The 15,568-nt window shown below is 46.1% G+C and overlaps 2 protein-coding genes across 2 annotated transcripts; both read left to right on the forward strand.

Moving 5' to 3' along the window:
* Window positions 1-5,860: 5,860 nt before the first annotated feature.
* On the forward strand, window positions 5,861-7,089 carry Smp_184460 (hypothetical protein; the record flags this gene model as incomplete). Its single annotated transcript, XM_018792194.1, has 2 exons — window positions 5,861-6,491; window positions 6,893-7,089. 2 exons carry the CDS (start codon window positions 5,861-5,863, stop codon window positions 7,087-7,089), a joined length of 828 nt encoding a protein of 275 aa, XP_018644535.1.
* Window positions 7,090-10,731: 3,642 nt separating this feature from the next.
* Window positions 10,732-10,914, forward strand: Smp_205670 (unnamed protein product; the record flags this gene model as incomplete). The annotated part of the gene is made up of 1 exon (XM_018792195.1): window positions 10,732-10,914. The coding sequence occupies one exon, from the start codon at window positions 10,732-10,734 to the stop codon at window positions 10,912-10,914; it is 183 nt and encodes a 60-aa protein (XP_018644761.1).
* Window positions 10,915-15,568: the final 4,654 nt, after the last annotated feature.

Raw genomic sequence — 15,568 nt, forward strand, 5'->3', positions numbered from 1 at the left:
CCAGACACAGCATCGCCTTCCAGTACAACACCGGACGACGACGATCTCTACATCTACTACATTGACAAGTTTGGTAAGAGGAGAAGACGACCTCGACCTCGTACAACACCATCAGACACACCAACCAGCTCGACACCAGTCACCGGTTCAGTGAAACGTGAGTCACACACATAACAATTCCTATTCCACTGTACACACATCCTCACACATATTCACACTGATCTCCTCATCGCACATCCCGTCACCTGCAACCTTCTATCCACTTTCTCTTCAATGTCCCACTGTCCATTGGGAATCACGCCGAACATCTCAGTGACACTGTGCTGCCACACACGTCAACTCCACTCTCTGTCTTCCACTCACATCACCATCTCCAACACAACACAATCCGAACGTCCACTCCTACATACTCACTCACACCCACCAACAAGTTCTCACAAATCAATTCACACGCACACGCACACACACACAGAAACCATGTCTATCACTCCTCCACTCATTGCAGCAACATTCCTCATCCAACACCAAACATCTCCTTCAAACACTCACACAATCACGCACACACACTCACGCACACACAATCACGCACACACACACACACTGTCACCATCAACAACACAAACACAATACTCCACCATCTCATCCACATATACACACTCGATCATCACAACTGACAGCAACTGCACACAATGCACACACGTGAACCACTCGTCTCTCTCACACACAGACGAACTCTTCAACCACATGCAGATGTCACACTGCAACTGTCATTGTCACAGCCTCCTCCAACATCCGACAACACACAAATTACTATCACGTCAATCTGTTTCATTCTCTTCCGTTTACAGAACCTGGAGCGACACCAGACACAGCATCGCCTTCCAGTACAACACCGGACGACGACGATCTCTACATCTACTACATTGACAAGTCTGGTAAGAGGAGAAGACGACCTCGACCTCGTACAACACCATCAGACACACCAACCAGCTCGACACCAGTCACCGGTTCAGTGAAACGTGAGTCACACACATAACAATTCCTATTCCACTGTACACACATCCTCACACATATTCACACTAATCATTGCATATCACGCACGTCACATACAACATTCCATTCACATACTCTTATCTGTTCAGACAGCAACTATGAATCGCACAAAATATCTAACCAGCATTGATCGACCAGAAGGACTAACAGCACACTGAGTGTAAGGCATCACTATCTATTGGCAGTGAGTTGAATGATGCCACATTCAATTGAATGTTGTGTTTGGTGTATGAATGTGATGATTTGTTGTGTTATGATATGGGTCATTTGAACTGGTGAGTGTGTGATATTGTTGAGTAGAGTGATAATTGTGACGGGACACGTTGTCACATTGATGCAATGTCTTCTTCCTCTTCCTGTCTAACAGGCACCGAGTCGACCAGCATGACAACCGAGGAGACCGACACCACCTCCTACTACACTGACAAGTATGGAAAGAGACACAGACGAAGTGGAAGACCGAGGAGGCGAACCACACCGACATCTCCAGGTGAGTTTGTTTTTGTGTTGTATGCGAACTGTGAGCTACACAGTTCACTCACACTCATATTTTCAAACAACTGACAGATGTTTTCGAATACTTGTGCCAACGACCATCACATATCTCACCCACGTCACACAAACACACACACAAACACAAACACAATACTCCACCATCTCATCCACATATACACACTCGATCATCACAACTGCCAGCAACTGTACACAAATGCACACAAATGCACACAACGCACACACCAGAACCACTCGTCTCTCTCACACACAGACGAACTCTTCAACCACATGCAGATGTCACACTGCAACTGTCATTGTCACAGCCTCCTCCAACATCCGACAACACACAAATTACTATCACGTCAATCTGTTTCATTCTCTTCCGTTTACAGAACCTGGAGCGACACCAGACACAGCATCGCCTTCCAGTACAACACCGGACGACGACGATCTCTACATCTACTACATTGACAAGTTTGGTAAGAGGAGAAGACGACCTCGACCTCGTACAACACCATCAGACACACCAACCAGCTCGACACCAGTCACCGGTTCAGTGAAACGTGAGTCACACACATAACAATTCCTATTCCACTGTACACACATCCTCACACATATTCACACTAATCATTGCATATCACGCACGTCACATACAACATTCCATTCACATACTCTTATCTGTTCAGACAGCAACTATGAATCGCACAAAATATCTAACCAGCATTGATCGACCAGAAGGACTAACAGCACACTGAGTGTAAGGCATCACTATCTATTGGCAGTGAGTTGAATGATGCCACATTCAATTGAATGTTGTGTTTGGTGTATGAATGTGATGATTTGTTGTGTTATGATATGGGTCATTTGAACTGGTGAGTGTGTGATATTGTTGAGTAGAGTGACAATTGTGACGGGACACGTTGTCACATTGATGCAATGTCTTCTTCCTCTTCCTGTCTAACAGGCACCGAGTCGACCAGCATGACAACCGAGGAGACCGACACCACCTCCTACTACACTGACAAGTATGGAAAGAGACACAGACGAAGTGGAAGACCGAGGAGGCGAACCACACCGACATCTCCAGGTGAGTTTGTTTTTGTGTTGTATGCGAACTGTGAGCTACACAGTTCACTCACACTCATATTTTCAAACAACTGACAGATGTTTTCGAATACTTGTGCCAACGACCATCACATATCTCACCCACGTACCCACACAAACACACACACAAACATAAACACAATACTCCACCATCTCATCCACATATACACACTCGATCATCACAACTGCCAGCAACTGTACACAAATGCACACAAATGCACACAACGCACACACCAGAACCACTCGTCTCTCTCACACACAGACGAACTCTTCAACCACATGCAGATGTCACACTGCAACTGTCATTGTCACAGCCTCCTCCAACATCCGACAACACACAAATTACTATCACGTCAATCTGTTTCATTCTCTTCCGTTTACAGAACCTGGAGCGACACCAGACACAGCATCGCCTTCCAGTACAACACCGGACGACGACGATCTCTACATCTACTACATTGACAAGTTTGGTAAGAGGAGAAGACGACCTCGACCTCGTACAACACCATCAGACACATCAACCAGCTCGACACCAGTCACCGGTTCAGTGAAACGTGAGTCACACACATAACAATTCCTATTCCACTGTACACACATCCTCACACATATTCACACTAATCATTGCATATCACGCACGTCACATACAACATTCCATTCACATACTCTTATCTGTTCAGACAGCAACTATGAATCGCACAAAATATCTAACCAGCATTGATCGACCAGAAGGACTAACAGCACACTGAGTGTAAGGCATCACTATCTATTGGCAGTGAGTTGAATGATGCCACATTCAATTGAATGTTGTGTTTGGTGTATGAATGTGATGATTTGTTGTGTTATGATATGGGTCATTTGAACTGGTGAGTGTGTGATATTGTTGAGTAGAGTGACAATTGTGACGGGACACGTTGTCACATTGATGCAATGTCTTCTTCCTCTTCCTGTCTAACAGGCACCGAGTCGACCAGCATGACAACCGAGGAGACCGACACCACCTCCTACTACACTGACAAGTATGGAAAGAGACACAGACGAAGTGGAAGACCGAGGAGGCGAACCACACCGACATCTCCAGGTGAGTTTGTTTTTGTGTTGTATGCGAACTGTGAGCTACACAGTTCACTCACACTCATATTTTCAAACAACTGACAGATGTTTTCGAATACTTGTGCCAACGACCATCACATATCTCACCCACGTACCCACACAAACACACACACAAACACAAACACAATACTCCACCATCTCATCCACATATACACACTCGATCATCACAACTGCCAGCAACTGTACACAAATGCACACAAATGCACACAACGCACACACCAGAACCACTCGTCTCTCTCACACACAGACGAACTCTTCAACCACATGCAGATGTCACACTGCAACTGTCATTGTCACAGCCTCCTCCAACATCCGACAACACACAAATTACTATCACGTCAATCTGTTTCATTCTCTTCCGTTTACAGAACCTGGAGCGACACCAGACACAGCATCGCCTTCCAGTACAACACCGGACGACGACGATCTCTACATCTACTACATTGACAAGTCTGGTAAGAGGAGAAGACGACCTCGACCTCGTACAACACCATCAGACACACCAACCAGCTCGACACCAGTCACCGGTTCAGTGAAACGTGAGTCACACACATAACAATTCCTATTCCACTGTACACACATCCTCACACATATTCACACTAATCATTGCATATCACGCACGTCACATACAACATTCCATTCACATACTCTTATCTGTTCAGACAGCAACTATGAATCGCACAAAATATCTAACCAGCATTGATCGACCAGAAGGACTAACAGCACACTGAGTGTAAGGCATCACTATCTATTGGCAGTGAGTTGAATGATGCCACATTCAATTGAATGTTGTGTTTGGTGTATGAATGTGATGATTTGTTGTGTTATGATATGGGTCATTTGAACTGGTGAGTGTGTGATATTGTTGAGTAGAGTGACAATTGTGACGGGACACGTTGTCACATTGATGCAATGTCTTCTTCCTCTTCCTGTCTAACAGGCACCGAGTCGACCAGCATGACAACCGAGGAGACCGACACCACCTCCTACTACACTGACAAGTATGGAAAGAGACACAGACGAAGTGGAAGACCGAGGAGGCGAACCACACCGACATCTCCAGGTGAGTTTGTTTTTGTGTTGTATGCGAACTGTGAGCTACACAGTTCACTCACACTCATATTTTCAAACAACTGACAGATGTTTTCGAATACTTGTGCCAACGACCATCACATATCTCACCCACGTACCCACACAAACACACACACAAACACAAACACAATACTCCACCATCTCATCCACATATACACACTCGATCATCACAACTGCCAGCAACTGTACACAAATGCACACAAATGCACACAACGCACACACCAGAACCACTCGTCTCTCTCACACACAGACGAACTCTTCAACCACATGCAGATGTCACACTGCAACTGTCATTGTCACAGCCTCCTCCAACATCCGACAACACACAAATTACTATCACGTCAATCTGTTTCATTCTCTTCCGTTTACAGAACCTGGAGCGACACCAGACACAGCATCGCCTTCCAGTACAACACCGGACGACGACGATCTCTACATCTACTACATTGACAAGTTTGGTAAGAGGAGAAGACGACCTCGACCTCGTACAACACCATCAGACACACCAACCAGCTCGACACCAGTCACCGGTTCAGTGAAACGTGAGTCACACACATAACAATTCCTATTCCACTGTACACACATCCTCACACATATTCACACTAATCATTGCATATCACGCACGTCACATACAACATTCCATTCACATACTCCTATCTGTTCAGACAGCAACTATGAATCGCACAAAATATCTAACCAGCATTGATCGACCAGAAGGACTAACAGCACACTGAGTGTAAGGCATCACTATCTATTGGCAGTGAGTTGAATGATGCCACATTCAATTGAATGTTGTGTTTGGTGTATGAATGTGATGATTTGTTGTGTTATGATATGGGTCATTTGAACTGGTGAGTGTGTGATATTGTTGAGTAGAGTGACAATTGTGACGGGACACGTTGTCACATTGATGCAATGTCTTCTTCCTCTTCCTGTCTAACAGGCACCGAGTCGACCAGCATGACAACCGAGGAGACCGACACCACCTCCTACTACACTGACAAGTATGGAAAGAGACACAGACGAAGTGGAAGACCGAGGAGGCGAACCACACCGACATCTCCAGGTGAGTTTGTTTTTGTGTTGTATGCGAACTGTGAGCTACACAGTTCACTCACACTCATATTTTCAAACAACTGACAGATGTTTTCGAATACTTGTGCCAACGACCATCACATATCTCACCCACGTACCCACACAAACACACACACAAACACAAACACAATACTCCACCATCTCATCCACATATACACACTCGATCATCACAACTGCCAGCAACTGTACACAAATGCACACAAATGCACACAACGCACACACCAGAACCACTCGTCTCTCTCACACACAGACGAACTCTTCAACCACATGCAGATGTCACACTGCAACTGTCATTGTCACAGCCTCCTCCAACATCCGACAACACACAAATTACTATCACGTCAATCTGTTTCATTCTCTTCCGTTTACAGAACCTGGAGCGACACCAGACACAGCATCGCCTTCCAGTACAACACCGGACGACGACGATCTCTACATCTACTACATTGACAAGTTTGGTAAGAGGAGAAGACGACCTCGACCTCGTACAACACCATCAGACACACCAACCAGCTCGACACCAGTCACCGGTTCAGTGAAACGTGAGTCACACACATAACAATTCCTATTCCACTGTACACACATCCTCACACATATTCACACTAATCATTGCATATCACGCACGTCACATACAACATTCCATTCACATACTCTTATCTGTTCAGACAGCAACTATGAATCGCACAAAATATCTAACCAGCATTGATCGACCAGATGGACTAACAGCACACTGAGTGTAAGGCATCACTATCTATTGGCAGTGAGTTGAATGATGCCACATTCAATTGAATGTTGTGTTTGGTGTATGAATGTGATGATTTGTTGTGTTATGATATGGGTCATTTGAACTGGTGAGTGTGTGATATTGTTGAGTAGAGTGACAATTGTGACGGGACACGTTGTCACATTGATGCAATGTCTTCTTCCTCTTCCTGTCTAACAGGCACCGAGTCGACCAGCATGACAACCGAGGAGACCGACACCACCTCCTACTACACTGACAAGTATGGAAAGAGACACAGACGAAGTGGAAGACCGAGGAGGCGAACCACACCGACATCTCCAGGTGAGTTTGTTTTCGTGTTGTATGCGAACTGTGAGCTACACAGTTCACTCACACTCATATTTTCAAACAACTGACAGATGTTTTCGAATACTTGTGCCAACGACCATCACATATCTCACCCACGTACCCACACAAACACACACACAAACACAAACACAATACTCCACCATCTCATCCACATATACACACTCGATCATCACAACTGCCAGCAACTGTACACAAATGCACACAAATGCACACAACGCACACACCAGAACCACTCGTCTCTCTCACACACAGACGAACTCTTCAACCACATGCAGATGTCACACTGCAACTGTCATTGTCACAGCCTCCTCCAACATCCGACAACACACAAATTACTATCACGTCAATCTGTTTCATTCTCTTCCGTTTACAGAACCTGGAGCGACACCAGACACAGCATCGCCTTCCAGTACAACACCGGACGACGACGATCTCTACATCTACTACATTGACAAGTCTGGTAAGAGGAGAAGACGACCTCGACCTCGTGCAACACCATCAGACACACCAACCAGCTCGACACCAGTCACCGGTTCAGTGAAACGTGAGTCACACACATAACAATTCCTATTCCACTGTACACACATCCTCACACATATTCACACTGATCTCCTCATCGCACATCCCGTCACCTGCAACCTTCTATCCACTTTCTCTTCAATGTCCCACTGTCCATTGGGAATCACGCCGAACATCTCAGTGACACTGTGCTGCCACACACGTCAACTCCACTCTCTGTCTTCCACTCACATCACCATCTCCAACACAACACAATCCGAACGTCCACTCCTACATACTCACTCACACCCACCAACAAGTTCTCACAAATCAATTCACACGCACACGCACACACACACAGAAACCATGTCTATCACTCCTCCACTCATTGCAGCAACATTCCTCATCCAACACCAAACATCTCCTTCAAACACTCACACAATCACGCACACACACGCACGCACACACACGCACACACACACTGTCACCATCAACAACACAAACACAATACTCCACCATCTCATCCACATATACACACTCGATCATCACAACTGACAGCAACTGCACACAATGCACACACGTGAACCACTCGTCTCTCTCACACACAGACGAACTCTTCAACCACATGCAGATGTCACACTGCAACTGTCATTGTCACAGCCTCCTCCAACATCCGACAACACACAAATTACTATCACGTCAATCTGTTTCATTCTCTTCCGTTTACAGAACCTGGAGCGACACCAGACACAGCATCGCCTTCCAGTACAACACCGGACGACGACGATCTCTACATCTACTACATTGACAAGTCTGGTAAGAGGAGAAGACGACCTCGACCTCGTGCAACACCATCAGACACACCAACCAGCTCGACACCAGTCACCGGTTCAGTGAAACGTGAGTCACACACATAACAATTCCTATTCCACTGTACACACATCCTCACACATATTCACACTGATCTCCTCATCGCACATCCCGTCACCTGCAACCTTCTATCCACTTTCTCTTCAATGTCCCACTGTCCATTGGGAATCATGCCGAACATCTCAGTGACACTGTGCTGCCACACACGTCAACTCCACTCTCTGTCTTCCACTCACATCACCATCTCCAACACAACACAATCCGAACGTCCACTCCTACATACTCACTCACACCCACCAACAAGTTCTCACAAATCAATTCACACGCACACGCACACACACACAGAAACCATGTCTATCACTCCTCCACTCATTGCAGCAACATTCCTCATCCAACACCAAACATCTCCTTCAAACACTCACACAATCACGCACACACACGCACGCACGCACACGCACACACACACACTGTCACCATCAACAACACAAACACAATACTCCACCATCTCATCCACATATACACACTCGATCATCACAACTGACAGCAACTGCACACAATGCACACACGTGAACCACTCGTCTCTCTCACACACAGACGAACTCTTCAACCACATGCAGATGTCACACTGCAACTGTCATTGTCACAGCCTCCTCCAACATCCGACAACACACAAATTACTATCACGTCAATCTGTTTCATTCTCTTCCGTTTACAGAACCTGGAGCGACACCAGACACAGCATCGCCTTCCAGTACAACACCGGACGACGACGATCTCTACATCTACTACATTGACAAGTCTGGTAAGAGGAGAAGACGACCTCGACCTCGTGCAACACCATCAGACACACCAACCAGCTCGACACCAGTCACCGGTTCAGTGAAACGTGAGTCACACACATAACAATTCCTATTCCACTGTACACACATCCTCACACATATTCACACTGATCTCCTCATCGCACATCCCGTCACCTGCAACCTTCTATCCACTTTCTCTTCAATGTCCCACTGTCCATTGGGAATCACGCCGAACATCTCAGTGACACTGTGCTGCCACACACGTCAACTCCACTCTCTGTCTTCCACTCACATCACCATCTCCAACACAACACAATCCGAACGTCCACTCCTACATACTCACTCACACCCACCAACAAGTTCTCACAAATCAATTCACACGCACACGCACACACACACAGAAACCATGTCTATCACTCCTCCACTCATTGCAGCAACATTCCTCATCCAACACCAAACATCTCCTTCAAACACTCACACAATCACGCACACACACGCACGCACACACACGCACACACACACTGTCACCATCAACAACACAAACACAATACTCCACCATCTCATCCACATATACACACTCGATCATCACAACTGACAGCAACTGCACACAATGCACACACGTGAACCACTCGTCTCTCTCACACACAGACGAACTCTTCAACCACATGCAGATGTCACACTGCAACTGTCATTGTCACAGCCTCCTCCAACATCCGACAACACACAAATTACTATCACGTCAATCTGTTTCATTCTCTTCCGTTTACAGAACCTGGAGCGACACCAGACACAGCATCGCCTTCCAGTACAACACCGGACGACGACGATCTCTACATCTACTACATTGACAAGTCTGGTAAGAGGAGAAGACGACCTCGACCTCGTGCAACACCATCAGACACACCAACCAGCTCGACACCAGTCACCGGTCCAGTGAAACGTGAGTCACACACATAACAATTCCTATTCCACTGTACACACATCCTCACACATATTCACACTGATCTCCTCATCGCACATCCCGTCACCTGCAACCTTCTATCCACTTTCTCTTCAATGTCCCACTGTCCATTGGGAATCATGCCGAACATCTCAGTGACACTGTGCTGCCACACACGTCAACTCCACTCTCTGTCTTCCACTCACATCACCATCTCCAACACAACACAATCCGAACGTCCACTTCTACATACTCACTCACACCCACCAACAAGTTCTCACAAATCAATTCACACGCACACGCACACACACACAGAAACCATGTCTATCACTCCTCCACTCATTGCAGCAACATTCCTCATCCAACACCAAACATCTCCTTCAAACACTCACACAATCACGCACACACACGCACGCACACACACGCACACACACACACTGTCACCATCAACAACACAAACACAATACTCCACCATCTCATCCACATATACACACTCGATCATCACAACTGACAGCAACTGCACACAATGCACACACGTGAACCACTCGTCTCTCTCACACACAGACGAACTCTTCAACCACATGCAGATGTCACACTGCAACTGTCATTGTCACAGCCTCCTCCAACATCCGACAACACACAAATTACTATCACGTCAATCTGTTTCATTCTCTTCCGTTTACAGAACCTGGAGCGACACCAGACACAGCATCGCCTTCCAGTACAACACCGGACGACGACGATCTCTACATCTACTACATTGACAAGTCTGGTAAGAGGAGAAGACGACCTCGACCTCGTACAACACCATCAGACACACCAACCAGCTCGACACCAGTCACCGGTTCAGTGAAACGTGAGTCACACACATAACAATTCCTATTCCACTGTACACACATCCTCACACATATTCACACTAATCATTGCATATCACGCACGTCACATACAACATTCCATTCACATACTCTTATCTGTTCAGACAGCAACTATGAATCGCACAAAATATCTAACCAGCATTGATCGACCAGAAGGACTAACAGCACACTGAGTGTAAGGCATCACTATCTATTGGCAGTGAGTTGAATGATGCCACATTCAATTGAATGTTGTGTTTGGTGTATGAATGTGATGATTTGTTGTGTTATGATATGGGTCATTTGAACTGGTGAGTGTGTGATATTGTTGAGTAGAGTGACAATTGTGACGGGACACGTTGTCACATTGATGCAATGTCTTCTTCCTCTTCCTGTCTAACAGGCACCGAGTCGACCAGCATGACAACCGAGGAGACCGACACCACCTCCTACTACACTGACAAGTATGGAAAGAGACACAGACGAAGTGGAAGACCGAGGAGGCGAACCACACCGACATCTCCAGGTGAGTTTGTTTTCGTGTTGTATGCGAACTGTGAGCTACACAGTTCACTCACACTCATATTTTCAAACAACTGACAGATGTTTTCGAATACTTGTGCCAACGACCATCACATATCTCACCCACGTACCCACACAAACACACACACAAACACAAACACAATACTCCACCATCTCATCCACATATACACACTCGATCATCACAACTGCCAGCAACTGTACACAAATGCACACAAATGCACACAACGCACACACCAGAACCACTCGTCTCTCTCACACACAGACGAACTCTTCAACCACATGCAGATGTCACACTGCAACTGTCATTGTCACAGCCTCCTCCAACATCCGACAACACACAAATTACTATCACGTCAATCTGTTTCATTCTCTTCCGTTTACAGAACCTGGAGCGACACCAGACACAGCATCGCCTTCCAGTACAACACCGGACGACGACGATCTCTACATCTACTACATTGACAAGTTTGGTAAGAGGAGAAGACGACCTCGACCTCGTACAACACCATCAGACACACCAACCAGCTCGACACCAGTCACCGGTTCAGTGAAACGTGAGTCACACACATAACAATTCCTATTCCACTGTACACACATCCTCACACATATTCACACTAATCATTGCATATCACGCACGTCACATACAACATTCCATTCACATACTCTTATCTGTTCAGACAGCAACTATGAATCGCACAAAATATCTAACCAGCATTGATCGACCAGAAGGACTAACAGCACACTGAGTGTAAGGCATCACTATCTATTGGCAGTGAGTTGAATGATGCCACATTCAATTGAATGTTGTGTTTGGTGTATGAATGTGATGATTTGTTGTGTTATGATATGGGTCATTTGAACTGGTGAGTGTGTGATATTGTTGAGTAGAGTGACAATTGTGACGGGACACGTTGTCACATTGATGCAATGTCTTCTTCCTCTTCCTGTCTAACAGGCACCGAGTCGACCAGCATGACAACCGAGGAGACCGACACCACCTCCTACTACACTGACAAGTATGGAAAGAGACACAGACGAAGTGGAAGACCGAGGAGGCGAACCACACCGACATCTCCAGGTGAGTTTGTTTTTGTGTTGTATGCGAACTGTGAGCTACACAGTTCACTCACACTCATATTTTCAAACAACTGACAGATGTTTTCGAATACTTGTGCCAACGACCATCACATATTTCACCCACGTACCCACACAAACACACACACAAACACAAACACAATACTCCACCATCTCATCCACATATACACACTCGATCATCACAACTGCCAGCAACTGTACACAAATGCACACAAATGCACACAACGCACACACCAGAACCACTCGTCTCTCTCACACACAGACGAACTCTTCAACCACATGCAGATGTCACACTGCAACTGTCATTGTCACAGCCTCCTCCAACATCCGACAACACACAAATTACTATCACGTCAATCTGTTTCATTCTCTTCCGTTTACAGAACCTGGAGCGACACCAGACACAGCATCGCCTTCCAGTACAACACCGGACGACGACGATCTCTACATCTACTACATTGACAAGTCTGGTAAGAGGAGAAGACGACCTCGACCTCGTACAACACCATCAGACACACCAACCAGCTCGACACCAGTCACCGGTTCAGTGAAACGTGAGTCACACACATAACAATTCCTATTCCACTGTACACACATCCTCACACATATTCACACTGATCTCCTCATCGCACATCCCGTCACCTGCAACCTTCTATCCACTTTCTCTTCAATGTCCCACTGTCCATTGGGAATCACGCCGAACATCTCAGTGACACTGTGCTGCCACACACGTCAACTCCACTCTCTGTCTTCCACTCACATCACCATCTCCAACACAACACAATCCGAACGTCCACTCCTACATACTCACTCACACCCACCAACAAGTTCTCACAAATCAATTCACACGCACACGCACACACACACAGAAACCATGTCTATCACTCCTCCACTCATTGCAGCAACATTCCTCATCCAACACCAAACATCTCCTTCAAACACTCACACAATCACGCACACACACGCACGCACACACACGCACACACACACTGTCACCATCAACAACACAAACACAATACTCCACCATCTCATCCACATATACACACTCGATCATCACAACTGACAGCAACTGCACACAATGCACACACGTGAACCACTCGTCTCTCTCACACACAGACGAACTCTTCAACCACATGCAGATGTCACACTGCAACTGTCATTGTCACAGCCTCCTCCAACATCCGACAACACACAAATTACTATCACGTCAATCTGTTTCATTCTCTTCCGTTTACAGAACCTGGAGCGACACCAGACACAGCATCGCCTTCCAGTACAACACCGGACGACGACGATCTCTACATCTACTACATTGACAAGTCTGGTAAGAGGAGAAGACGACCTCGACCTCGTGCAACACCATCAGACACACCAACCAGCTCGACACCAGTCACCGGTTCAGTGAAACGTGAGTCACACACATAACAATTCCTATTCCACTGTACACACATCCTCACACATATTCACACTGATCTCCTCATCGCACATCCCGTCACCTGCAACCTTCTATCCACTTTCTCTTCAATGTCCCACTGTCCATTGGGAATCACGCCGAACATCTCAGTGACACTGTGCTGCCACACACGTCAACTCCACTCTCTGTCTTCCACTCACATCACCATCTCCAACACAACACAATCCGAACGTCCACTCCTACATACTCACTCACACCCACCAACAAGTTCTCACAAATCAATTCACACGCACACACACACAGAAACCATGTCTATCACTCCTCCACTCATTGCAGCAACATTCACTCACACTCATATTTTCAAACAACTGACAGATGTTTTCGAATACTTGTGCCAACGACCATCACATATCTCACCCACGTACCCACACAAACACAAACACAATACTCCACCATCTCATCCACATATACACACTCGATCATCACAACTGCCAGCAACTGTACACAAATGCACACAAATGCACACAACGCACACACCAGAACCACTCGTCTCTCTCACACACAGACGAACTCTTCAACCACATGCAGATGTCACACTGCAACTGTCATTGTCACAGCCTCCTCCAACATCCGACAACACACAAATTACTATCACGTCAATCTGTTTCATTCTCTTCCGTTTACAGAACCTGGAGCGACACCAGACACAGCATCGCCTTCCAGTACAACACCGGACGACGACGATCTCTACATCTACTACATTGACAAGTTTGGTAAGAGGAGAAGACGACCTCGACCTCGTACAACACCATCAGACACATCAACCAGCTCGACACCAGTCACCGGTTCAGTGAAACGTGAGTCACACACATAACAATTCCTATTCCACTGTACACACATCCTCACACATATTCACACTAATCATTGCATATCACGCACGTCACATACAACATTCCATTCACATACTCCTATCTGTTCAGACAGCAACTATGAATCGCACAAAATATCTAACCAGCATTGATCGACCAGAAGGACTAACAGCACACTGAGTGTAAGGCATCACTATCTATTGGCAGTGAGTTGAATGATGCCACATTCAATTGAATGTTGTGTTTGGTGTATGAATGTGATGATTTGTTGTGTTATGATATGGGTCATTTGAACTGGTGAGTGTGTGATATTGTTGAGTAGAGTGACAATTGTGACGGGACACGTTGTCACATTGATGCAATGTCTTCTTCCTCTTCCGGTCTAACAGGCACCGAGTCGACCAGCATGACAGCAAGATTCGGTTCAGGTCAGGACATAAAACAACTAAAATAAACATACAAGCAATGATCACACATTTATCGATAACAATCAACCTCAGGCTAAAAGAGCAATCTGTTAATCAATTGTGGGGAAGTCCTAATAGCTGGATTCCTTTGAAATAACGTCCTGATGAAATGTTCAGAAGAACAATGAGAGCTTCATAAGTGTCCAAAAAGGGTCTATGATCCCAACAACCCAAGA

The sequence above is a fragment of the Schistosoma mansoni genome, assembly GCF_000237925.1.
Source record: "Schistosoma mansoni, WGS project CABG00000000 data, supercontig 0502, strain Puerto Rico, whole genome shotgun sequence".
Lineage (NCBI taxonomy): Eukaryota > Metazoa > Platyhelminthes > Trematoda > Strigeidida > Schistosomatidae > Schistosoma > Schistosoma mansoni.